The sequence below is a fragment of the Corapipo altera genome, unplaced genomic scaffold (assembly GCF_003945725.1).
Source record: "Corapipo altera isolate COAL_440 unplaced genomic scaffold, ASM394572v1 47, whole genome shotgun sequence".
Classification (NCBI taxonomy): domain Eukaryota; kingdom Metazoa; phylum Chordata; class Aves; order Passeriformes; family Pipridae; genus Corapipo; species Corapipo altera.
In genome coordinates, this window is record NW_020884897.1 from 6270160 (window position 1) to 6298024 (window position 27865).

The 27865-nt window shown below is 36.9% G+C and overlaps 1 protein-coding gene across 4 annotated transcripts in view; it reads right to left on the minus strand.

The window, feature by feature from the left end:
• The window catches only part of ZMYND11 (zinc finger MYND-type containing 11), a 106061-nt gene that overhangs the window by 39347 nt on the left and 38849 nt on the right, over positions 1–27865 (minus strand). For all 4 annotated transcript variants that reach the window (XM_027648518.1, XM_027648517.1, XM_027648515.1 and 1 more), the window contains exons 2-3: positions 21576–21710; positions 4787–4946 (exon numbers count right to left, since the gene is read on the minus strand). In XM_027648518.1, the coding sequence (XP_027504319.1) occupies positions 4787–4946; positions 21576–21691 (276 nt within the window). In that variant the 5' untranslated portion in view covers positions 21692–21710. The remainder of the gene's footprint in view (positions 1–4786; positions 4947–21575; positions 21711–27865) is intronic.

A 27865-nucleotide genomic window follows, 5' to 3' on the forward strand; every position in this document is an offset into this window, starting at 1 on the left:
CTCATAGACAGATTCTAGCAAAATTGAACTGGCAACACATCAAATCACAATAATCACTGGGTGTGTGCCTAAGGTCACCAGAGTTAACAAAATCACCTTCAAGACTCACAGTGCTGGCAGTGGGTTACAACAAAGGTTAAAATGATGGGAACGTGGGCAGAGTGAAGAGATGGATTATTTGGGCAGCCTTGAGACTTGAAAGTATCTGGGGTCACTTTAAGCAAGCATCAGTACTTTCTCAGTATAAAATACCAGAAAATCCCCAGTAATGAGTTAGCACATTAAGAATACATGAGTGTGTTGGGGAAAAGTGCATTCTATTTCCAGTTTTTCCTGAAAACACGAAAGCAAGGAAACTGCCCCTTGAAACAGTATGGTCTCCACTAAACTAAAAAATCTTTAGAGGAAAGAATTGGAGAGGTAATAATTTAGCTACAGAGAGGACAAAATGCACAGGAAAATGACTGTAACTAACCTCCAAAGTCAGACTTAACCAGCCAGAAGAATTGCTGGCTGTTTCTATAAGCAATCAATTAAGTTATCAGAAAACAGAACTCTGAAAAAGAGTAATTTATTGAAAATATAATACACAATCACCTTGTATGTATTCTTCAGTGAAGAAATAGCTCATAGTGCCTTAACTAAGTGTGAAGCCTCACTCTTCACATCTCATTAGAGAATTTGGCCACTATGAACCAACTTTAAACCACAGCAGTGCTATGGGATATGTTGCATTCAGATGCAAACAATGAACCCATGTTATGAACACATCTCTATTTTAGAAGAGCACAATATTGTTTGGTTTTATGAACACATGCAAATTGAAATTATACATTCATAATGCCTCTCTCTGGGTCAGAGCAGTTTTATGACTTTAATCACGAGGAGAAGAATTAGCACATTAAATGCTCAAAATAGCTCAGTGCACACTGTCTGTAGAAAAATGTAAATGAGTAAGACAAACTAACTCTAAGAACTGTACCTAAGTCCCCCTTAAAGCTACAGGACATTGGTACTTAAATTCAATTTCTTTCATTGGGACTAGACTGAGCACTATTTTACACAGACAAAAGTACATAATAATCATGACATAACACAAAATAGTAATGAATGGCTAAGAAGATTCATTATTATTTTCTTCAAGAACTACTTTTCACCTCTGTTTTATCAACTGCATTGAAAACATAGTTAACAACACTGATTTGCAAATTTTTTTCTAAACCCAAAGAGCAAGGAGATAATTTTTTATGCTGATAATAAATAACACTTCTAAATTCCACAAGTTCTGTGAGAAATAGAAATAAAGCCTTTAAAAAGAAAAAAGTAAACTTCCACTTCTAGATTTCAGGACTGACATTTCCCTTGCAAGGCAAGAAGCTGCAGAGATTTTGTTCAGTTGTATAATAATGGCATCAACAAACAGTAAAATGCAAAATTCCTAACTAAATCCTGAATAAAAATGGAAAAGAAATTAATCTCTCATTTATTTGTTTCAAATTCATTAATCAGCTGCAAGATAAAAAAGCCTGTAAGATGAGAACACATTTTGAAAATGTGCAAAACATCTGGAGACACAGTAAATGAGCAAGCAAAATTAATACCTGCACAAGCCCTGGAGGTCCAATATTTGCAGCAAAGTTCTTGTATAGGTACCAACCCTTATATATCAGTTGGAATACAGTACATTTTGCTACTGACTCCATATTTTAAATTTAGTAACTTGTATAAAAATATTTCTCCCACATACATCTGACAGAAAAAGAACAATTTTATAGTCTTAAATCTGATCTTTTTTTCCCCCAGTTTTTCAGAATATTAATTGTCGTGAGCTGTCCCTTTTGGCAGGGCCTCCTGATGCCCTCAAATTGTTTTGTCTTTGCGCTTTAGCTTGTATGTTTTGACTTTGTACCTCAGCTCTTTTGTATGATAGCTCTAAATATGAGATTTTGCTTAATTTTTTTTACCACAGCTTCGACATACTGATAGAACAACAAAAGCAAAGTAGTATAGTTTTTTAACACTATCAGAGTAACCCTGTCAGAGATCATGTCCTCACTGCGTAGGTCTATCATTATGTCAACTATTGGATAGGGCAAATGTTTGGAAACACCTATGTAAGCACCACAGATTATCAAATGAATCTTTTCCAAATCGAGCTGTCTTTTCATAATCTGTATACTGTCAATTTTTGTCACTGTTTACTCATTAGTCCAGTCAATAAAACCAGTCCTTTCAGGCCCTGTGGTAGCCTCTGGTCCGGCACCTATATTAGTAACAAATAAAGTGCTCAGCAGTTCTGTGGCCCAGGCCAGTAATTTATTTACTTGCTAAAATTTAGATACAGAACCTCAAAAGCGTAAAAAAATACCAAGAAATACTCAAATAAAAAATGGTGGGAGGGACGACAAGAATGTATCCCTTTGCCATCTCTTTGGAACGACCTGTGTTTCCTGACTTCCACCATGGTGCCAGAAAACAAGCTAAAATCTAAAAGCATTCTTGTATTTATGTCAATAGATGGTGGACTGGTTCTTAAATCTTTCTCTTTCACATTATGAGCTTTCTGGCTTCCAGGAGTACCAGTCAAACCAAGTTTGACAACTAGGTCAAGGCTGAAGTTTAGTGGGCCTGAAATCCCTGTTCCAACGTTGATAACCCTCGTTCAGAGAGTTCTATCTCCTCCAAGTGAATCTCCAAAAAGAATTCTGTGTGTTTGTCCTCACCGAAATGTAACTTGAGCTCATGGTTCAACAGTCATTAGTACCAGATTTGAGCAGTGCTGAATTACAAAGAACTACAAGCTGCCTCTTGATCAAGTGCAGACAAAACATCTGTAAAACTATCCAGTGTGTCCGAAGTAGAGAACATACCAAACTTCATGGTTTTGCACCAATTGTCGGAGAACGGAAAATACTTGATCTGATGTCGAGTGATGACAATGACATTTTGTTACTCTTTAAAACTTTCTGAATAAAAGAACAAAGAGAATGACTTTATATCAAGCCAATGTGTTTTGCTTCATCTGTCTGCAGCATTTTGATTCAGTATTAGGATCAAGAAGTTTGAGGTTGGGTACTCCTGAAACACGTCCTGGATCAGAAGCGGATCCTTACTTTTGCATAAAACTGTTGAGTCAAGAGTGCACCAGTGCTCTGAACAACCGAGTTGGTCATCAGACATATGGTCACAGCACAATGTATCAGTGAGTACAGCCAGGCTGAAAATACAGACAATGCTTCTAATGAAAGAGATATTTGACTTAAACAGAATCTTTGGTCAAGTCAAAGGTAACGTTTTTCTCTCAGAGATAAAATAATTGCGTAATTCTTATGACTCACTGGGAATTTACAGGCTGGTTATCTTTCAAGTTTCGTTAAACAAATGTTGCTAATAAGCAGGAGGAACATTATTTGAATGACCATTTTGAGGCATTTTGCTTCTTTTTTTCTTTTTTTTTTCATTTCTCTTAGCAATAGAGGAAACAAACATACAGAATATTTGAGATAACTACAGATGTCAGGCTTTATGTCTTGTTGAACCTACACAGTTAATATCACCTCTAAACAGATAAAAATTATGTAAGAAATACCTGGAAGAGCAAAGCTGGAATCTTGAAACGCTTATTTTCAGGGAGAATAATAACATACCCTCTAAAGGCTCCCTTGAGGGTTTCTAATTAAATTAGAATGAGAACCTTAACAGTGACATAATGTACATTAAATACATATTTCAATACTTTGAATTAGGGTACCTGGGATAATTTTGACTATAATGTTTATGGATACTGCTTGTTTCCCAAAATAAAAAATAATACATTGTTTTACTTTCTGGATGTTATTGATGACTGCAATAATGCAATGAGGGTCATGGTGGCTTTTAGAGTTTTTCTGTTTCTTCAAAATTTAAGTTATTAGCTACATCTTAGACAATGCTGTCCATTTTATCAGTATTTAATGCAATTATATTCTAAAGCAACAGTTTCTAGTTAAAGTATTTTAAAGCTTTGCCGAACTCGATTTTTTTTTTTTTTAATTAGGAAAATGTGGTCCTGTAGATCAGGCTTCTGAACAAAGCAAAGAAATTGTGCAAGCTTTTCCCTAGTCTATGTGACTATTCTCACTTTGTGAGTGCATTCCATCTCAGCCATGCAGGAATACTGAAAAACATGCTTTTCTTCCCTTCACATAACTTTCAACCTGTTTAACTCAATTTCAATATTTATGTTACATATCCAATGGAACAATGTCTGGATGCCTGTAGCTAAATTTCCTAAGAAAATCCTTCCTAATTGAATTCCCTGGTGTTCACAAATACCTTTAAAACACATCTTTTCATGTGTGTTTGTATATAACTATACAATTTCATGTTGCTCTTTTTGAAAACCCTATTTGTTCCTCAGATTCAGATTAAAGCAAGATAAATCAAAAAATCTTGCTGCCTTCTTTTTTTTCCAATACACTGTCTTTGGCATTTGAGAATGTCTGAGGATTTCAAGTAATACCAATAATATTTACTGTCTTCCTGTACAGCTGTAGAAGAGAAGACTATGTAAAAGTGAGGGATAACCGGCAAGGACTTTGCCAGTGTTTCATAGCAGAAAACTCAGAATTCAAGAAGAAAGAGCTTCTATGGAATAGAAAAGGTTATAAAAGTTTAAGAGTGCATTACTTCCCCATTCACAAGCACCAACATAGAATCCAAAAATAACACTAAATATAAATTAAAACAAGTTTCATGCTAAGATAGCAGAAATTGTGATTTATTTTCTCAAAGACTCTATACTCACAATCTCATCTCCTGGCAACCAATATCCTTCTTGTTCAATACCAGCTTTTGACCCTTTACACCCCACCGTCAGGGTTTCCACGATAAGACCATCCTTGACCGCTAAACTCAGCTGACGTGTGGTTTCTTTTGGATGCATACCATGGACTCTAGACATATACCTGCACACAAAGCACAAAAGTCTTTAAGTGTTAGGGTTAAATTATAAACTGTGTCAGCAAAATAAACAAATGATGTTTCAATTTTTCAAATTATTTAAAGTAATACACAGTCCAAGTTTTAGATTGTTTTCAAACATTCAAAATTAATACAATTTCCCCCTTCATTTCAAATCATCTTCCCCTTGTAGCTATCATGTGCACATGAGAAGTAGTAGCACAGTAATCTTCTACAAAACACTTCCCAAATTAACACGCACACTGCTTGGGCTTGTCCCTGCCACATCCATTTGTGTCCTTTGGATTAACTGAAACTTGCATTTCTCTAATACTTCCCATGGCATACATACTATAGAATGAGTCTGGACAGCTACGAATGAATCCTTGTGATGCCTGCGTGTACAACATATTTATAAAAAATGTGAAATTTATGTATCACACACGAAAATCCAACAGTTAGAGTTACTGTACTAAATGGTTTTTCTCCTTTTCTTGAGATAGCCACAATGATCACATTGTGATGAACTGCTTTGCTGAGAACAAAACATATGCAGCCTAAATGGTTTATATACACGAGCTTCAACTGTGTAATACTGACCTTTAATCAGCATAATTTACTTCCAGGCCAGCACCAAATATTAATTTGGAGTAACCAACATAAAATTATCTCTCAAAATAAAGATGACCTCCCTGCTTTAAGTTCATTACACTTCAGATTCCAAGAACATATCTGTGACTTAATGCACATGGAAAAGCAAAGAGAGCTGCAATCACATGCAGTAAGTGAATTGATTTGGAACCAAATATTTTGTGGACATATTTTCTTAGTTATAGATCTCTTACAGTTGCAGAGCTAACTCTTTTGCTGGAACTGGTTTATACTAATCTAATCTTTTTGTTTTGCTCTATAGGAAACTAAATGCGTATAATCATACAGTAGATTTGTGATTGAGTAGAAGTATATATTTGTGTAGCAGATTATAAAATAATAAGAGCAGCGCAGGACATTTATAAATTTCTACTTGGTATCAGAGGCACTTACATAAAAGCAGCGTGTTTGCAGGATCTTGGGGGTTATTTTTTTTAGGATAAAATCTCTTAGAGGCAGATTCTGCCACTTACTATATTTACTATATTTTACAATGTCTGCCACAACACGGTCCAAATCTGGTTGGTTTGTGCAATCTACCACTGCTTAATAAGAAATAGAAATATAATTAATACAGAAAGAAAAAAATTCTGTGCAAGTTTATGATCCAAGCTAATACAGATGAATCTTATGCTGGCTAGCAAAAAGAAGATAAGGCACTTCAGTTCTGTACCACACCAGGTGGATGCTCATATGCCCAATCTCATCCTTCTCTGATGCTGCAGAAACCAAAACTCAACATGAGAACCTGTTCAAACTCACCACAAATGAGTTTTCCAAGTTCTCTAAATTCCAAGGTCTTAAACAGGCAGAGACTCAAATCTGTTTAATTCACTTTCAAACAGAGTGCAAGTGAACACCACTAGTTTGTGTAAATATAAAGTGCTGAAGCTTTAAAACTGCATGAATACAACTAATGTTGTAACTAGTATGACATATTTCATGTGTGTGTGCACATATACACATATGTATGCAAACACAATGAGCTTTTTTAAGTGTAAATTATCTTTGCCAGTATTTACTAATGTTACTGTTTTTTCATCAGATTTCCATTTTTAACTCTGTACTAACAGCCTCCCTGATGGGGCCACAGAATTCATGTTGTCTGCAATTTCTTCAAGTCCTTAATAGGTCTCAAAATACATTCTTCACATTTTATTGACAGAACAAATCAGACACTGAGCAAGGAAGTGATTTCCCTACAGTTACACAGTGGGCTGCTATAAGTCTGAGGACAGAAATCAAGTATTAACCCAGTGCCATAAGCCTTAGTGCATCCTGCTGAAGAAACCATGTATCATCCCCAGTTGCACAAACACTGTCCAACAAAATTCTTAAATGTAAGCTACAGGTTCTGTGATTTCTCAGTCGCGTTTCTGAACAGAACAGATATATAACAGAAACCAAAAAACCTTAAACCAACCCTAATCAGCTAAGAAGTTTAATCTATTTCCACTGTGGCACGGGATGCACTAGTGAAAAAGAGCACAAGGCTCAGAATCGCCCATTTCTCAAATCCAATCTATGTTCTCAACCAGAGTGAAAGTACTGCCACCAACTAAACTATCTCCTCATTTTCTCCAGCTGTGAATTGTGAGTAATAAATCCCCAGAGGCTTTTTGAAGGATACTTTAGTCAACGTTCAGACTGTGCAGTCTGTAGATCCACAGGGACTATGTCTTCCATTTTTAAAATAAAATGTTATCATCTTTCATAGGAAAGCACACACATGTAGGAGAATGTTTTTACTTCAAAGAGTAGAACTGCTGTTAGAAAAGTGCCCCCACCCCCCAAACTTTTACTCCTGTCTTTTCAGCCAGAAAGACATCAGCTAAACGAAGAAGTGATTAAGGCACAGGACTTGAATCAGAACAGACAGTTAATGCTCTTTAACAATTAAATGTGAAATAAACTGTTACAATATGGGAAAGATGCACAAAATAAGTTAAAACCCAGCTTAGATAGAGAAAGCATGATGTTTGGAATTCTAACTACTATGTCAGCTTCTTTACTGGATCAGGGAAAAACAATATTGAAACATCTTTGGGCGGAAGTGACACCACTAATCCAGCGAGCACAAGCCTTTTCCTGGCACTGCATCCACTGAAGCATCTGGCACCAACAAGTTAAAAAACAATTCAGAGAGATAAAGCAATCCCCGATTGCTGTTTTCAATAAAAGCTGATTAGCTGTACCTTGGAGACAGGGAGTTGAAGGAATACTGGTTTATTATGCTCTTGCCCAGTCCTCCCTATCAACAGACTGGGAAGTGTAACACAACTCCTATACTGCTGTTACTAGCCAGCCACAAGAAGTAAAGCAAATACACTCAGTTGAGTGAGAACAAGGCATGGAGACAAAGTAAAATCCCCTAAACCAGCAAACCAGCCCTCATCAGACAGGGAGCTGAAACAACCATTTCAAAATACAATTTAACTGTGCTAATCCCTACTATATAAAATGAGGGTCTTTCTGTGGAAGTTTGGCCTGATAATCTGCATATTACATTCCAAATCTCACCAAATGAGGCTGCCTGTCTGCAGGATACAGAAGCAACTGAACTGCTGCTGCATATTAGAGTATTTATAGGTCAGTATTTTCTCCATTTATAACCTGGCAGTACAAACCTCCTTGACACTAGCATAGAAGAATCTAGCAAATCTCGCAAAATTACAGACTTTGTAATCAAATTCTAAGAGCTTAGTAATGCACGTTTTCAATTATGGCAACACCAATTGGAAAGCAAATGATAAGGATCTTTAGCATGTAGTTTGTTCATCACCACCCTTAAGCAAACCTCACTGCCATACCATCAAATGTATATGTAAATGTGCTGACCTTCAGAAACAAGATACTACCAACACAATCTGGTAGATGACATGTGCACATACCTAATATATGTGCATATCTGTCTGACAGAGAAAGAAAAACTTTAGATGAGAATGATAGAGGATAATCAATAGATTCATAGATTGTATATGTATGTGCATGCTCATCTGTATTTAGTGCACAAAATACCAATCAGAGAAATGTGAAACAACAATTTCAAACCTATTTGGAAATGCAGATGAACAGTAGTCATGTATTTTCAAATTTAGCAACAGTAAAATATCATCATATTCTTCTGTTCCTATAACTTATTTTTGTTACCCATCCTAAAACCTTGACCACCCCTATAGACACCACAGGGACAGTCCAAGGGGTCAGCACAGCTGGAGGGGGGACTCCAGCAGTTCTCACAGGCCTCACAGAACCCAGGGGCCACACAGCCACCTGTTGCACACCCCACCTGAGCCACACTGAATGATGGGGGAGGAAACCTGGTGCATGCCCTTCCAGACCCTCTCTCCTTCACAGCAACAAACTGCAGAAGCTCCTGTCACTCATGACACTACCAACTGACAACTGGATCTTGCCACCTCCCTTTGCTAAACTAAAGTGGACCACAGAAGTACCCTAATCCACCTCTGAACCACTTACCTGCCAAATATAAAGGAGACATTACAGAACCACCCAAGTCTGTCACCGTGTGACTAATTCATCCATAAATCTTCAAGATAATTTTCTCAAACTACCCAGTGTTCTTTACGTCTATCTGTTCAAAACCTACATCTAATACACATGCTTCATGGAATACCTTAAAACTCAAGAAAAAAAGTCTGGTTTGATATAAGGGGTGTGGAGGAAGCAGACTAAAGCTGCAATCACCATGGGAGCAAAACAGATACAGAAGTAGCCGGCACTTGCAGGGGATCAGATGGTGAACTTTTCACCTACAGCTGTCACACAGCTCACAACTTTTCCTTGGTGCTGTGCAAGACACAACATGAAGCCAAACCCTGTCCCAAAGAGCTTAATCTGTATGGCCACAAAACAATGCACGTAAATAGCTAACTTGGCTCCCAGAGTCCTCTTGAAGGTAACAGTGCTCTACTGAAAGGCAGCAAATAGTCTACATGAGCACAGTTGTGCTGTGGCCCAAAAAAGAAAGCTGGCCAAGGGAGGTTAATTAAGGTGGAAATCGGACACAGGTATTTTAAAAAAATCTCCCAGTTTTTCTGGACTCATAAGGAATTGCATTTTCAGCCATCTGAACTCATCAAAAGAAAAATACTGAAAAAAATGCTACAGAAGCATCTCTGTACAAGACTGAAGTAAAATATATATAGGAAATAGCTGCCTTATATAAAATACAACAGTGTGACAAGTGTAGGTAGATGCTAGTTTTAGTGGCAAACACTGTAATCTTGGTCTGATCAATTATCTCTCTCTATGCTGGATGCCTCTGCCCCTCCACGATGGGAAAGGAAGTAGCAGTCTGCTGGCAGCAGCCGATTATCTGCTGAGCAACTCGTCCAGGGATGAGTGGAGATCTGATAAATTTGAGATCTGATAAACTGAGATCTGATAAAATTGAGATCCGATAAAATGCAGCAGATTCCATTAAACTCAACTGAAAGCCTGCCATTAATTTTAAATGTTACCTACAGGTATATAAAAATGTCCTAGATTCAGGGACAGACCTTAAGGAATAATACATAAAATAGAAGAAAAGCAGTCAAAAATCTGTTCTGAGTTTTTACTGTGTTCCTGCAACTAGTGAGAAATGCCTTTTGCTATACTTTCAGGGTATGACAACAGTTTTATAGAAGGCCCACACATTTCTTTTAAGCCTTTTTTTAATTGGAAGAGATTAGGCCACTTGGTCATACTGAAAGTAAAAATGCAAGAGCTGGCCGTGATAGATTTTTTTTTTTTTAAATACAGCTACATGTCACAAAAACTTATAATACCCAGGCTCAAATCCCAGGAATCCATTAGCTGTCCTTGTGGAAAGCCAGGTGAAGATTTGTGCTCACAGCTGTATCTCAAGGTCTCGCCCTGAAGCTCAGGTTGCCTTCTCCCACCAGATGTAGCACTATGGTACCAATCAACTTTCATAAAACACAGGCTAAACATTATGGGTATTTGACATATATATTCCCTGCTTGCCAGAAACTGAGAGCTGGTCTGAGAGCTCAAGACAATACATACACACAGACAAAAGTAGAACTGTCTACAGTGGAAATGTAGCAGCTCACTTTTGTTTTCTAAGATACCTTTTGATATGTTTACACTTTCTGAAGTTTCAATTATGGATTAAATTCACTAAGATAAACACAACCAAATCACCTCTGTGTTTATACTCCACAAAGAAATGCAGGTATATGAACAGGCTGCATTTGATTTCCACTGCATTCCACATACCAACAACACACTGCACAGACCACACAGGCACTGACAGTGCTGTTGCCTCTGCAACAAAATGCTTCTTATATGATCTACGTTTTACGCAGTTCAAAATTCTAGAAATTACAGAGAAATCATGAATTTACTTTTCCCTCTGACATCAGTATCTGCAACATTCATTTTGAAGACACATACACTATAAAAGCAGGAAACGTCTTTAAAATTTGTTTTATCTCTCCTTCGTAGTCCACAAATACAGCATTTGCATGAATGTGGAGTCTAATTTTGTGCAGTGTTTTTATAAAACAAAAAGAATGCATAAACTTGATAGTGAGACAGTGCAATCCAGCAGTTCAATGAAAGATCTGCCTGATGTTTGTGCTGCTGCTGTTAAAAGACAGCTATGGAGTAATCTTGTTTGTGCATGCTTTAGACACCCCAGGCACCACAGTTTCCTATAATGTTAATCACCTGGGTCATTTCTGTAGAAAGCACAGTAATGTTAACTCAGGTAATTCCCTGATTCAGTAATTTAAACTGTCACTCACACACTGCACTACACACTTTAGATTGTGTAACTCACCGTTATGACCAGGAAAAGCAAGTAATTAAGATATCAAGCTATTCAATCCTTATCCACAAAAATCTCCCTCTCAGAACTACTACCACCTTCTTAGAAAAAGGACTCTATTCTCATTTTCCCAACCTGAAAACTTGTACATGGTGCTGTTGGTAATGTACAGGTGTGTGCACCGAGCACGACTGGCAAACAGGAGCACTAATTGTTCAGGGGCACTACATGCATGGGTACAACTGCTCTTGTATATGCAGGGCCACTGTTCCATCACCTCTTTTCTTTGGATGTGCTGAAGTACATCCAAACAAGTATTACATGACTCAGAATGTAACATCCTAGATAATACCTTGCAAATGAAATATTTAGTCAGCTCATACCGAGCATTTCAATCCAAAACATGTTTAAAAAAATAAACATTCAAGTGCTTTCATGATTCATTTTTTTTTGAGTTTTCTATCTGATTTAATTTCATTTCTTATCGGGGTCAAAATCTTTTTCTTTCTGTTTTATTTTTTTGGGGTTTTTTATTTTATTTTATTTTTTTGTGTATGGGTGGGTGTTTTGGTTTTTTTGTTAGATTAGTTTTAGTCTAGCTGAGTTTCAAAATCATCACACTGTCACACAAATGTTCACCTTATTACCATCTAGGGAACAGCACAACGGCTGGAAAAGCCATCAGGGCAGAGCTGCTGCTTTTGGTGATGATATTGTTTATATGAATGGGAATATGAAACCACAGCCTAAAATAGATGGTATGAGTAGTGCTTTGGAGATCATTCTCTCTCCACTGATTACAGAGAAAGCCTTGATGAGCATTTCAGGCCAGATAGCAAGCTGTTAAATGGCCATGTCCCACGCATTTTTACCTTTTACTTTTAATAGAGAATCACACTTATTTACAGCAAAGAAACCAAACATAAGCTAGAAGGTTTACTTTCAAATATTATAAAGATGTTATCATTCAAGCAAAAAAATCATACTGGTGGTGACATGAAAATTGGTTTACTTTTAGTAATTAGATATAAAATTAGCCTGTTGTGTATTTTTCTGAGTAAACTTACACAACTTCAATACAAATATTAATAGAAGTATGGAGTACATGAAAATGAAAATGGCGACAGTGATTTTTCAAGTCAGTTACACTTCCACCCCTTTCCTTCTCAGTAGTTCTACTGAAGCTCATAGTTTGCATGGATTATATGAAACACTGAATGTTACAGTTTTAATAGTAACACACAATAAGGAAAGTTTAAATGAGTATGCTCTCAGGAAACGTCTAACATGGAGTATCGCTGTTGTTAATAACAACGTGTTTGTGCTGTTAGTGTGAATCATTTTATTTACCAGACATACTCAGGCTCAGCCCAGAGATGACTTCACCTACTGAATCAATGAAGAACATTGACCTTTGAGATAGAAAAAGAAAACTGCTATACTAGCAATACCACATAAGAGCATTCTTAAGAGAGGAGTTATTAGATAAAGAAAACCGATCAAGCAAAAATTGTTAGAACATTTGAACACCTATCTATTTATTTTCTCACAGAACAAAATGTAGGAACTAGATGTGTATGCAATAATATTTCTGATCAAAGCAAATACACAAAAAGCTCTACCTCACCTCAAGCTCCAGTCCTCAATAAAACAGCCTTCCATGCTAAACCCTTACAGTCATAACAGTTGCCCAGCCAGCTAAAGAAAGGCCGGAGGAACCTCTGTCAGTCCCACAATGAAGAGTTTTCTATACCAGGCACTGAAATAGTCTTACGACAGCCAGCACTGAAAAGCAGACCCAGCGATTCAGGTAGCAACATTCTTCATTGCATGGTGGGACAGTGTTTCAGTACCAACTGAAGGAACAATTATCCCTAAGAGATTACAGACAGCACTGTTTAACACATGTGGACTTCTTTTTCCATATTCCTTTAACCAGTTTAATTAATGTGATTAAATTTGTTACACAAATCGAGGAAATAATCTACATCAACAAAAGAGCTCAGTGGAAAAAAGAGTAACTATTAATATACATTATAAAACTCAAGATAACACTTTAACCAAGTATACTAATTCAGAAATTTTAATTCTTCTACTACTCAGAGCAAATGCAGATAGGTTCGTTATACATTTTTTCCAAGAAAAAAATTACATTTTTTTTCTGTGATCTCTGTTTCCACTCTCCTTAGTCAAAAATGTCTAAAAGAAGCTCTTAAATGGACCATTAATATCAGCAGTATTAAAATTAACTAATATCCAAACCAGAAAATTATTTTGAACTCATAAACAAAATTAAGATTCAACAGCCTATAAACAAATAGATAAAAGCTGCATGACAAATGTATCTACCTACAGGTAACACAGGTGAAATTTAATGAACATATGCCACTGTGAACACTGCTTGTGCAATAAAATGGCAATCTGTTGTTCTTCCTTAAGGGTATTACAAAATATGAATATAAACTTAATTTCTCACTTATCTTTCAACATTTTTTTGAATCTGGATATTAAAAATTGTTATTAGCTTGTTGAATATTACCTCATTGGTCAGCCTCAGTACAAATTCACAAACAAAACTTCGTATCAGTTTTGATGCAAAACCTGGTAAGAATCCCTGTCCTTTCCCTCACATATGCAGTTCTCAGTGTTCTTTTTGTTACTTTCTAGCATATAACTGAGCTTTTGAAGATATGAAAAAATTTCAACCTGAATCCATCATTTAACCTCACTGTGAAGCCATCAGTATAAAAAATTGATGTATCAAACAAGCCAAGAGTTTTGGTGTCCAGCATATTTCTATGCAATGTATTGATTGCCATGCTTGTAACTGCTAGTTGTGCACACATAATGCAATTTTTATATATGACCAAAGTAGTACTTTTACTAAAAATTTCATTATTAGGGAGTCAAATGATCATTTTTAGACTGCTTCGTGTTTTATCAATATAATGGTTTTTAACCAAATTGATCAAAAAATTGCTGAAAAAGCACAGAAGACTTTTTCTCCTCAGGATGATCTATGATTAAGGATTTACAAGTTTTAAAACTCTAGACTCAGTTAATTCTCTTGGTTTAACATAAAAATAGTGTTCTGAAAACAGAAAAAAACCCACATTGGTTTGCAGCTAAAAAAAAGCAACTGAAGTTTATCATGGGAAACAGAGAAGGAAAATAAAAGAAATTAAAAAGGTGATTGACTTAGTGGAGTCAGACAGAAAGAAGTACCTTGTCCCTGACTATAACAGAAAATACATAAGCAGGTATTGAAAAATAAGGGTTTTCTACCCTGTCACTACCTTGTAATATGTTTCCATGCTTGTTTTCTTGTGAACACTCAGTAGACAGGCTGCCACTGGAAGCAGCTTTATGGACTGCTGAGGAAGTAATATCTTGCTTTTTATTGTAGCACCTTGTGCTTCACACTTTTGCTTACCCTTGCATAAATAGGAACTGCTATTACACTGCATGGCAAAGAATAAAACTTCACTGTACTGTTCTTGTTCAACCTTTCCCAAATAAAAAGTGAAAGGTGAACTTCCTGAGCACCTCCTTCAATATTAACCTGTTCCACCACAACACAACTGACCAGGGTTCCAATAACACTATTTGCTTCACATATTCCCATTTAAAACATACAGGAGAATGATGTACACATGTGGAAAGGGACACAATAACACTGGTTAAGAGTGAACACAAGCAACCACTGTGTTTTCCTGCATAACAGGAGGATGTTCTACTTCAAACAGTTGCTTTCAGATAGACCTGCTCTCTGACAACAAGAAGACAGATATTTTAGGGGAATGGCTTGATAAAGGATAAGAAACGAACAAGCAAAAAAACATTTCTAAGCTTTTATTCCAGTCAAAGAAATATCAGGTGATACAATAGTTCTTTCTGTTCATATAAAGTTAAACAACAGGATTATCTAGTTATTAATCCAGTGTCATCTGCTCTTCTAATCTTTCCTATGGTTTACTATTTTTGTTTATGTGCAACTATTTAGTTGCAACATGCAAAATACTAGGAAGATTTAAATTTCATCAAATAGTAACCGATTTTTTTTCTAACAAGTTTCCAAGCTTCAAATAAGCAATACTGTAAGAAACTTGTTCTTTCAATTTTTTTCTTGCCACTGCATCACACATTCTTATTTATAGACTTAAATGATTATTCCCTACCAGTTCAAATTGCTCATTTTCTTATTTATACTCTCTTGTCATTATTCTCTACCTGAGAATAAATTGCTCATTCTCAACTTTGTTTTAATCAGTACTTCTAGAAATGGTTTTCTGTTAAAGTAGAAAGAGAACAGCAAAAGAACTAAGGAACAAAAACAGATATATGAACTTCAACTATTCTCAGACATTGACTAGAGAAATTTCAGGGTGATATTTGGAAAAGAAACCCCCCTCCTAGGCCTAAATGTCAAACTGCGAGCGTCGCATACTCAATCTACAACTGCAGGCGAGTCCATCTCAACTGTGGGACCAGAAAATCTCATCATTTTACAGTAATCTTTCATACTGAGTAATTCTCTTCTGGCATGCTATCCCATCAGTGCTGATTAATGTCAGCCTGTACAGAACTAACAAGGGACTGACAGAGTCTACTCTATACTGGCTTGAGATCTGCTCATTTCTGTTAGATGTTCTGACTTATCTGCAGCTACATTAAATTACAATATAGCAAAAATGAATACACAGAACAAATATGGGAAAATGTCTATGACCATTTAGGGACCTAGTACTGGACCATCCTATTTGCAAGACAATTAAAAAGGACAAGAGTCTTTGCACCTATTAATGAAAATACCAATATTTTTTTTTACCACTACTGTGATAAAACTTCAATTGTGCTAAAAGCTTTCTGATTGATGTAACAGAGAGTTTCAGTATAGCTTTATTTGAAAATAACACAAAGCAGCCAATTATAGCACTACCAGTTTTATCCTAGCTAATGGTCTATCCATCAGCATCATGGCCCCAAAAGTTGTGATACCTCTACCCTGTATACTATGGCCACCCTTGGTTTCATTCCCAAACTAACTCATTCTCAGGCTCCATTCTGGAGAAAGCCAACTTCTTCCTCCTGGGAAAGAGGCAAAGCACGGCCAAGGGGTGAGCTTACAGAGAACATGTATGTAAACCATGCCAAGGCTGGCTCCCGCTGCCAAGGGCACTCCAACACTGTTCCAGCACGCTATGTGTCCTCAGATGCCTTCACATCATGCCCAACAGCAAACTATCATGTCTCTATCTCAAGGTTTCAAGAATAGCATTGCTGTGGGCTGTATTATTTTTGGCCCTGAGAACTGAGGAACCACACACACATATAAAACAAACAAACAATGTGCCAGGGCCAAAGAAACACACTGTGAGCCAAAGGCATTGAGGTGTAGTCCCAGCATAACTGCTCCAGAGGGTGCCAGGGCATTCCCTGCCACGGTACACAAAGATGGTTTAGACACAGCCTTTATAAGAGACAGCAAGAGAAGCCAATCAACTAAATTAATCATGAAACACAGTAAAGGGAGAGAGAAAAAGTCATGAGGAAGGAAATACGGAAGAAAAGAATTGTGTTTTGGTTCTTCACATTGTTCTTCATGGAATAATTCAGAAACCAGAATAATTATCTATTTACAATGACAAAATCTTTTAAGAGGCCAATAATAGTTCTAGAATACCATATTTGACAATTGGGTATTTTAATAACATTAACTTAATAGATAATGAACTATGAACTAATCATAAAGGTTATGAAATGTTCATATATTGCCACTGAGGAAGCCAAATACCTTGTGAGAAAAGGGGTAAATATTTAATTAATAGTTAATTAAATCTTAGGAGTCCAATTACCTGTAAGGGAATTATAAAGAAAACACTACAAAAGAAACTGGAAGATTGGAATAGTCAAACAAAGAGAACTTTAAAAATGTCTCTGTACAGAAATACTTCCCAATCTGCTATGCAACTGAACGTCAATAATTTATCCTACTCATTTAAATATGTACGTCTTTTTTCCAGTGTATTTTAAGGCATTTTATTCCATAGAATCAATTTTTGACATTACCCCAAATCCAAAACAGATGGAAGATAATGAGGAAAAAACAGAAAGTCAAAGCATATTTATAAATTTTAACACACTTTTAGAGATGAACAATTTGTCAAGCCATGCTTTTGACAGAGAATTCACAGGTTATGGCAAGCCATTTTGTCACTAGTGCCTACAGCTAACTAATACCAATAATACTCATCTAAATAATTGATATACAGAGGCCAAATTATCCCAATATCAAGTCTGGACAGAAAAAGAAGTAATATTTCTTGATAAATACCTCTTTGAAATATAATCTTGTTATTAAGAAATGTTGTAGTTTAGAAATATTAGCTATTTCTTATAGTCAGATTTTAAGCTATTGTAATTAATTGACTTGAGATATGCTATGTCAATATAAGTCAGGTGACAATATTTATTTTCCACACCTTTACAGAAATGCTACCACTACCTTCAAATGAGCCTTACAGTTAAATAAAAATGCACTGAATATACTGAAGCTTATATACAAAGATAGGAACTTAAATATATCTTTTAAAGTTCCCTCCCAAAGGTAGTTTGCAGTTTCAGTACTAAGTTTTTTAAATTCACTACACTCTTTCTTCTCATTATTATTGGTTTTCAGTCCTTCATTTCGTTGTCAAGCTCCTGATGAATGCTTCTCTCCAACCCACAGAAAGTGCAATGTACCCCCACAGAGAATCACTAAAACTGTAGAATCCCTTTAATACAATGACTTTGCTGATTTTTTTTTTTGAGATATCAAGCTTCTGCAGTGTGGTCTCTTCCCTAAAAATGCTTTTATTTAAGTATTTATATAATACTCCAATTAACGGTGTCATATTCTTGCCATTTTTACACCCACATATTTTTAATTCCTTAACACACAGACACCTTTTTTGTGTTTCTTAAAACTTCTCTACATGCAATGACTTTTCTAAAAAAATTGCCAACAGTTCAGTAAGCTTACTAACTAATTTATTGAAGGCTCTAACTTATGTATTCAAATTTTCCAAGTGACTCTTTCCCTGATATGACAGTTTTCAATCACTTTTAATCATGCATTTTTCTGTTCTTGCCTTTCCCCTCAACAATTTAAAAAGCAAATCATACTTGATTTAGTCTACTTTTAATTAAAGGGCCTCTTTCCTTATAGTTTTTTCCTGATAATATTAGAAGTACCTTCTAGTGCTCTTGGCTCCTCCTACACTATCCTCCTACTCTTAAGTTCTCTACAGAAAATGCATGCCTAGTTCTGTAGGTTTTTCTTGCACACTTTCCACTTTGGAAGTCTTTCTTTACTCCAGATATTTTCTAACAATTGCACTTAAAGTGTGCAGGTTACATTTTCCAAATTTCCATATTTTAATGTGTTATATAAATGTGTCTTTTTTAAATTTACATATTGAGCTAAAACAGTTCATAATCCATACACAAGGAATTCTCTTTTTATATCACAAACATTTCCACCCTGACCATAAAAAGTAAATGTTCCTTGACATTAATGTCTTCTACTCGGCACCATAAGACTAAGAAAAACAAGAAGTAAATGAAATAACCAGGAAGACGTTAAGAAGAGGGAGACAGCTATGCTGAACTACATATTAGGAGACAAGCCAACAAATAGATTTGCTTAAACAGAGCAAACCATCTGATGAAGAAAGCAGCAATTCTTCAGAGCAATTCTGCTTTGAAGGTGTTTGGACTAACAGGTCACAAAATATACAGGACAATTCTGTCTCTGGCAACAAAGAAATGCTCAAACTATAGGAAAAGAAAATCCAATCAAAATCAAATAATGAATCATCTTTTCCATGTGAGATGTTCTCTGAAAGTACCAAATTGTCATCCACTACATAACACAGTAGGAAGACTATTGCTTACCTTAAACATGGATTTATTAAAAAAAATATTATCTTGCTGTTTTTCTGTATCCTTACTCAGGAAGATGACTTGTTTCCATAAATGTAATTGTAATTATTACTTTCAATTATTTGTAATATGAAAAGCCACTCTTTCAGTCAATCTCAAGTGGTATTAACACTTCTAAAAAATGTTATTAATCTAAGTATTAGAATCTTCCATTTAGCTTCAACTATGTCCATATGCTCATAATTTTGACCACTGTTTGGTTTTGAACTTTCTTATTTATTCATACTTCTGCCTATATGCCCAGACACTGACTGATCTTTCAAGGAATTGCAGTTGATCTGACCAAATAATTTTGAGCCTGGAAGAACACATCAACTGCTCAGTTTTCTGATGCCCAGCTAATTTCAGAACTTTATTTCAAATATTACATCTTATGCACACTCATTTACTATGTCATCTGTGTTTCTTCATCAATGAATAGTACTGCACAGCAACTCAAAGGTCTTTTTTCCTTGTCAAAAATTATTTCCTTAAAATATCATAAAAAACTAGATCAGTGTTCATTACTGTTGTCACTGATGTGCATTTGGAGTGTTTACAATGTCCAAGCACTTTTTAGATTGCTCCACACCTTGCACATCTTTCTCAAAGTACTAAGGTTGCTTGCATTTCTGTTTAGTCACTTATTTTTCTTCTGAAATGAGTCATACAATCTGGATTGAGACTAAAAAATCAAACTACCCATCAGTTACTAAGAGAAGTACTTCTTTTTCTAGTATCTAATTACTTGTTTTCTCAACCTTGTTTGTAATGATTCGTCTGACCCAACTTTACCCAGCTAAATGCTATTCACACTATCTTAAACTAGGCACCTCTCATAAGAGTGGGATGAATTCCCAGCTAGACATGCCTGTCTCCCTTTATTACATCTAAAAAGAGCACAAACAGCTAACAAACTCAGCTAATATATAGCCTGGAGCAAGTAATTTGAAATGTTAAAATGGAAAGTGTATAGCATTAGTTTACCCACTTGTCTCCTTGGAGACATGATGAAAATATATATATATGCTTTAATGCATTATGAAACTCCAGTACAATCTCAAAAATGAAATTCCCTAAAATACAATCTCCTTCTCAAGCCCTCTTGGAACTCCCTGTCTCTGGGAAGGTGCTTTTCAGTTTAATGGTGCATTTTTCTTGTTGTAGAAGCCAGGCACAAAATAATTGATTTGGAACATCATCCTGTTCATTGTTCACTACGTTTGGAGAACCTGAACTGTTACACTTCTTCTATTTATGAAGCCAGTTTTGCCTGTCACTTCCATCCCAGAGCTTCCAAACTCTGTCAGTGGACCTGTCATGGACCATGTTACAATGATTTCCACTTCGTTAGTCATCTGCATTGTTTATAACTCTCCCCTTTAGTGGTCTCTGGCCTCATTATCAGTTCACATTGGTCCTGGCAACTGAAGAGTTGCCAACTGGTTACTTTTGCTCTTTTAAATTATTCATATTGATTACTTTGACAAATGTGACGTACATGTTGGCCTGGAAATGCAGACAAAGCAGAGAGAGGCACAAAACCTCCCTCAGTTTTTATTACGGTGGCTGCTACAAGTTATATTGTAGATCTTCTTACACACTGCAAGCTCCACAGAACAAAGAATATGTATTTCTTTGTGTTTACAGCAGCTAAAACACCTTGAAGAATATTTTAATAGCATTAATCACAGGTGGTAATCGTGCCATGTCTTCTTTAATAGCAACTTACATTTTGGCAAATATGGCTTATTTACTTGAGCAACCTGATGTTTCAGCTTTCTCTTTACCTTCTAGAAAAGAGTTCTCCACTGGCTTATCAGATTTTCCTAAGAAATAGATTATTTACAGATTTTATTGCCCTTTTGTCCTTAACTGTTATATCTAGTTCTAGTATTTTTAACCAAGCTATCAAGTGAGTACACCTCTGAAATGCTAAACGCAGTTAAAGCACTGTAAATGTTACATATTTCCTAAAAATGCTTATGCAAAACAAATACAGGGTAAAATCTCAATTCAATATATTAAACCTCACTTTAGGATCTTCAAGTGCTCAGTTCAGTAAGTTTGGTTTTTTAATAACTAAATAATTAGTAACACAGAAGTACACGCAACTGTTTCACGGTCTTTCTCGATGTTTACTATCTCTGTTTCTAAGGGCTTTTAATAGCATCAACCTTCCGCCTCATCAAGACTTTTTTTGGAACAGGTCACTTACTTTGTAATACGGTCAATGTTAGCAATTTGCTTCTGGTTCCGGATAATTTCTATAGCTGCCCAAAGATGCTGGATAGCCTTTGTATCTGCCTGTCGTCTCTTCGTTAAGCGTGCCATGACCCGTTTACTTGGTCAGCTGCAGCCAATAAATAAAAAAAAAAAATACAACAAAAAGTTAATCACGAATTATGAAATAGATTACATGATGATTATATTGCAATAAATATGATTACAAGGAAAAATTTATTGTCATATAGCAATTCAATTTGTATATAACAGTATGTTTCCTTGTGTTTAAAGAGCACTAAAAAGCAAAAAAAAAAAAGTAGTTTACAAGAACCCCTTTCACAGCAAGTAATCTATACAGAAGACAAAAGGCAAGCAGCAAAAAATATCAAATCAATAGCAAAAGACTCAACTTATGAAACTGGTTAAGAAAAGTCACTTAGTTTGCACCTCAGTTCCCTCATATTTGGTAAAAATGCAAAGCCACCCTGAACTGAAACTGCCACAGCCTCCTGTATTGCCTGAAACCCTTAAAAAGGGTGACTGGTGCTCGACTCCATCACACAGTGTAAGTATGAACTCTGACACAGAGAAAAAGCTGGACCCACAGTTTAGCACACAGCGCAGCTCTCAGAGTATTACTTCCATATTTTTATAATTTACAGTTATTTTAAAAAATCCATTCTATGAGCAGAAACTAGAAGTATATTTTCATGGATGACAAACGTTTAAAAAAATATTTTGGAATAATTCCATTTTCTGTAACATGCTAAAACCCAACAGGACCAAAGTGCTTCTGATGGCATTTACCCATCTAACCAACCCTGAACAGGAACATAATGAGCATCTGGCTTTGTTTACAAATTTTCCAAAAGCTCGAGGCAATGAGTACAGATAAGCCATAAATCGCCTACAGCTCTACTACAGGCACTGAATCCCTTTTTAAAAGCTTAACGATGCATTTTGATCACTAAATAACTTTCTTCCAGTGCCACCACTTTCTCAATGAAAAAAAAATGACTGATTTACGAGTGCTACCAAGGTCTATAATTTATTTTAGAGCTCTGTCCTCAGAATGAACTCTGTGGTATGCACACGGATATTTGTAGCTAGCAGAATATTAACTTCAGTAACCTAAAATAATATAAAAAATGCAAAAACATTTCACCATCTGTGCAATGTTAAAGATGGGAATTTAAGTATTAAAAGTGTCCCTGCTCTCAAATTCAGAAAAATGAAACAGATTTGAGTAGGAATGTAAATTTCAAGTCAATGGGACCTACAGGCACTTGTCAAAGAGGGCTGTCAAGTTTTAAATCTGATATTAGCTCAGCAACACTCACTCACTCTACAGGTGTAATGAAATGAATGGCAACGTTCCATTATTAAGGATAAGAAATGATTTAATAGCATTATACTTCATGTTATGTAGCCCAATAAAAAAAAAATAAGGAAAAAAAAAAGATGATGTGAAGTGGTATGTAAATGTCCAGCTCCATGAGGCACCTCTGGCTGCAGGAGATAGCAGGGAAGGGCAGAGCAGAGCAGCACACAAGGTGTGGGCTGGTGACACATCGATCCCACACTTCTGCTTTAGAAAGCTCTTCCTGCTGGGATTTAAAGCAAGGGTAACTGGATGGATCTCCCAGAAAAAAAAAAAAAAAGGCCAAGTATACACTTTTGAGGGAAGAATAAGAGGAAATGTGACAGACATACAGCTAAGAGTGACAGCAGTAGATAGCATCGCCTGAGAATGATTCAGAGAAAGAAAATCTCTGTTGGGAATAGTGGGAGAAGACACTGCATCCTTGTGAGCTCCTCTGCATTCATTTCACAGAACACAAACTTTTACAAGTGAAAAAAAACCCTCCTAGTTTGTAAGAGAAACATATAATTATTTGTAGAATTTAATTTTTAAGGGAAATAGACCTGTAAAATACAAAAATGGTTAGACCCTAACACAAAAATGGACAATTTTTACAGTCCTTTTATCTTAGCATAAAACTTCTTTCCTAACACAGAACTGACTGAGAGTGAGATCATTCTTTTTATCCCAGCTTTCTACAAGATCTCTGCTACAAAAGCTGTCAGACAATGCGGCAGCCAACAAGCTGGACACGGGATCTCCTGCACAGCATCACATCCACATACGAGGATTGAGGAGGAAACACTCGCCCTTCTTGACCCTGATATCAGCGTGAAACAACAGACCAGTTCTCAGTTTATTCTGTAACAAGCGAAGCAGGTCGTGTTATCCCAACTCCTTTAAAAATAGCCGTTATTTTTGGCAGCCTGGCATATGGCCGCCCGTGAGAGCGTCGCGCTCGGCGCGCCTGGCACAGGGGCTGAGGGCTTTTCTCTCACACCCCCGCGACGCCTGAGCCCCAGAGCCTCGGCACAGGGCAGGGTCCCACCTGCCTCCTCTGCATGGCCCCATCACCCCACTATGCAGCCAAGGAAAGGCTGAGCTTTGAAGATAAGGAATTCCCCCTTGCGCCTCCCGGGCCCATGTCCGAGGCAGGGAAAGGGAGAGTAAGGAGTGCTGTAATCATGAGTTCCTGAAGCCCTGTGGCTGCACAGGGGCACCTCAGACTGCTGCTGGTGGGCACAGGGAGGCCTCTCCTTGCAAAGGCCCTATGGGCTCCCTGTTTCCTTTGGAATGTGCTTTTGGAACAAATTCCCCAACCAGCCCCCTGTCCCATCCTTATCGTGCTTTGTTGGCCTGAAGCACACACACGCCATGCCCTGTGCCATGGCCAGCTCCAACCCTCAGTACCCACATGTGCCTCTCAGGCTCTGAACACTGCAGGAAGGTCACATCACTGCACCAGGAGTTACCCCAAAACACAGCTTGTGTGGGTGGCCCCCAAATGGTTCCCTCCTGGCTGGCTCCCTGCTCCCACTGCTGTACACACTCTTCACCCTCATTTGTCTGGAAACAATAGCAGTAAGGATTCTGACACATGGGACACAGCAATCACACCTGTTCTGTTCCTTTTTATTTTTTTTTTCCTTTGTAAGATACAATAATTTTAGCAGGTGTTCTGCCTTCAAAGAATATACGTTTAATTTTCATAATTCTGGTTTACTATTTAAGGGTACTTTTGCTAAACTCCAGAGTTGATACTCTACTACTGAAATAGAAGGTCTTACACACCATACTGCCAAAAATACAAAAATAAGGTTTTTTTTCCAAAAGTCTAGACTACTTTAGTGTTATTTTAATCTTTTAATTGCATGGTATAGAAAAAATATAGTCTTTTTTGCATTACAGAAAAAGATTAAAAGATTGTGGCATATTTCTTGCTGTTCATTGCAGTCACTCTTCCTCCATGGTAAAACTAACCACAACAGTCTACTCCCTGCACTCATGCAAAAATGTAAGCAGTTTTCTGAATTACTACAAAATCTATTATAAAATCTTAAAAATAACTTGTATCAGACTGCTAATAGTTCATACAATGCTTTGGAGTGCTACTTCCAAGCAACAGAAAATGTTCCCAGTGCTTCCACATGCACAACCGATTCATGCAAATAACAGTTTATAGTTTAACAGGACACACTTTAGATTCTTAAGTCTATATTTATCACTTCTGATTATTTGCTTAAGTGTGTGTTCACACAAGCATAAACATGCAGTGCGTAAGAATCTATGGCTCAGAGGTTAAATATCCAAAGAGGCTGATTCACCCATGCAGTGTTCTAAAGAAGTTTGAACTCCAGAGTTTAAAGAGTCCAGAGACTATTTAAAACCACAATACTGAGATGCACATTTGCATATAAATGCTTGAAGATGCTTCTCATCCTCCTCTTTTGTTATAGCATTCATTTCAAAATCCTGGAAATAAAAAGTAAAAGCTGAAGTAAACATTCATTTCCCATGTGTGATTTGCTGAGTGTCATGCTCATTTAGCTATGGTATCCCCTGTCCATACAAAATTATTTGCTTCATGCCATTTCTGTCACATTCTGCTTGCAAGTTTATGGTAGGATGCACCTTCTTGGATAAAGGTTGACAAACATAGATGGTTGGAAATCTAGGAATTTATATCAGTAGGATGTGCATCAGGTTTTGTAGGCATTCACAGGACCTGCAGAATATAAGAAATATTCTCCTAACAGGGAGAGTTTTGTGTGGCTGATGTGCCAGCTCACACACTTCCATCACATCCTCAGTTATACAGGGTGCAAAGCAAACAATTTATCCTCTCAGTTTTCAACTCTCTAACTGTTCCTCAGTGCAATCTGAGCACGGTTTTACCGTACCTTATATTTTGAATCCCTCTTTAATGTCCTAAGTACATTTCGAAAAGTATACCACTTTGCTGTGCACAACTTTCCTCAGGAGCTCAACACTTCTCACAGACAGCTCAACAACCTGTGCTCTATCTTGTGAATACACACAGCATGGCTTAACTTCTCCAAGCCCCCAGCAAAGTGTCATTGCCACGAGGCGGCAATGTCACAGCAGCGGCAAACAAACAACAAGGTTACTGGTCATTAGCACACACTTGGCTGAACCAAATGCTGTACAGCTGTCTCCTGCAATAGCAGTGGATATGGAAATCCACGCTGCAAGTCAAAATAAACAAAAATCACCTTGCAGCATTCAAGGGATTTAGCTCAAGGAACCTCCTGACCTGCTGCTTGCATCCAATTTAGCAGATAATATCAGGCACTAAGTTTAGCTAGAAACTCTCCCTAAGTACAGAAAAAACTGAAAGGTAGTCAAATCTTGCCATGTTTCAGCTGTTAAATACCATCGTCCAAGCAAGATATGATGATTCTGAAAACTTAACTAATGAATTGGACTTTGCACTGAAGCAGACGGTGCTGCAGTTGGGTGCTACTGTTCTGATGGGAGCTGCTAATTAAGAGCTGACAAGTAGTAGCTTGTTAAATCTTCTGTTAGTACTTCGCTGTAAGTGAGGCTACCTGTGGTGCTCGTCCCTTCCAGTGCAAAGTCAAACAGGTTAAACTTCATCCCTGCTATTAGCCACCATTTGGCTGAGATTTGGTATGCAGTTAATTGCAATGGAAAGAAGGTTTAAGAAGTTGATCCTTGCCACTGCTCAGCTGCTACTTTCTGCCCTTCAGCCCTGCATCCCTGGGGCTTGCTATTATTTCTTCCACACTACACAGTGAAAAGCTTTCAGGCTCAACAGGAGGAAGAAGCTAGGCTCGGTCCTAGTTTTTGTGGCTTTCGTGCTGTGAGACTGGCAGAGTTTGGGGTGGTTAGGAAACTTAAACACAAAATTAGCTTCATATTTATATGTACATTATATTATGGGTTCTAGTATTTCTTAAAATGTAACTTTTTATAGTCAGCATAAAACTGTATATATCAGCAGTACAAGTAGTTCCAAATGTTTTGCTTTGTTCTTGTATTAAATAGGAGCCTCCTATTAAAATCCAGATTACAAATTTGCAAGTTGATGCAGAGTTTGGGTGCCTGGACTTTATACAAGTCTTTGTTGTACTATGAACTTCTGTAAGCTAACAATTTAGTTTACAATTTAAACTGCTGTTAAAACATATCTTTCATCACCAGTTTAGCGGGAGCATAAACTCTTTAGTCTGTCCCTCCTACAATAACTGTGAGTGAAAAATAATAATTACTCTATTTTTACATAAGAAAGGTGCAGGTGAAAATGTCTTGACTGAGCAGCAGCATCAGTCATACGTGGGGGGACAACAAGAGGAGGTTTAACTCCAGGTCTGCCTTCCATACCGGGTGATGGAAAAGTGGGGGGAGTAGCTGCTAGGGTGACAACAAAGCTTTTGGCAGGAGTAATCAATCCCATATTTTGTTTACCAACCACTTGTCTTCATGAGCATGCAAGATTACAAGCATAACCAAGGATTAGCTGGGCACCTGGTAGCAGGAGACTCTTTTGTGAGTGAAGGTTATCCGAAATAAAGATTTTTGCATACAAAGTAATTTTCAGATGTTTAAGAATAAGCAAGTGTTTTGCTATCATTAGATATTTATTCTGGACTTAATCCCAAACCACTAAAACCAACAAATGCCTTTCTGCTGACTTTTCAGGGTTTTGGAGTAAACTTTCAACTGCTGACTGACTTGTACATCCTCACAATGAAAAAATTTATGGAGGTGTTGAAAGATGTTAGTGAAGCTGAGAGATGTAACAAAGGATTGTGGCCGAAATAGGCAAAATTTCTCTGTTAATTAAGCTACACTCAGAAAATGAGACTATAAAATAATAAAAGTTACTGAATTCTTCAGCGTGTTTTTTGTATTAGGAGATTAGTTTGGGCTGTAAT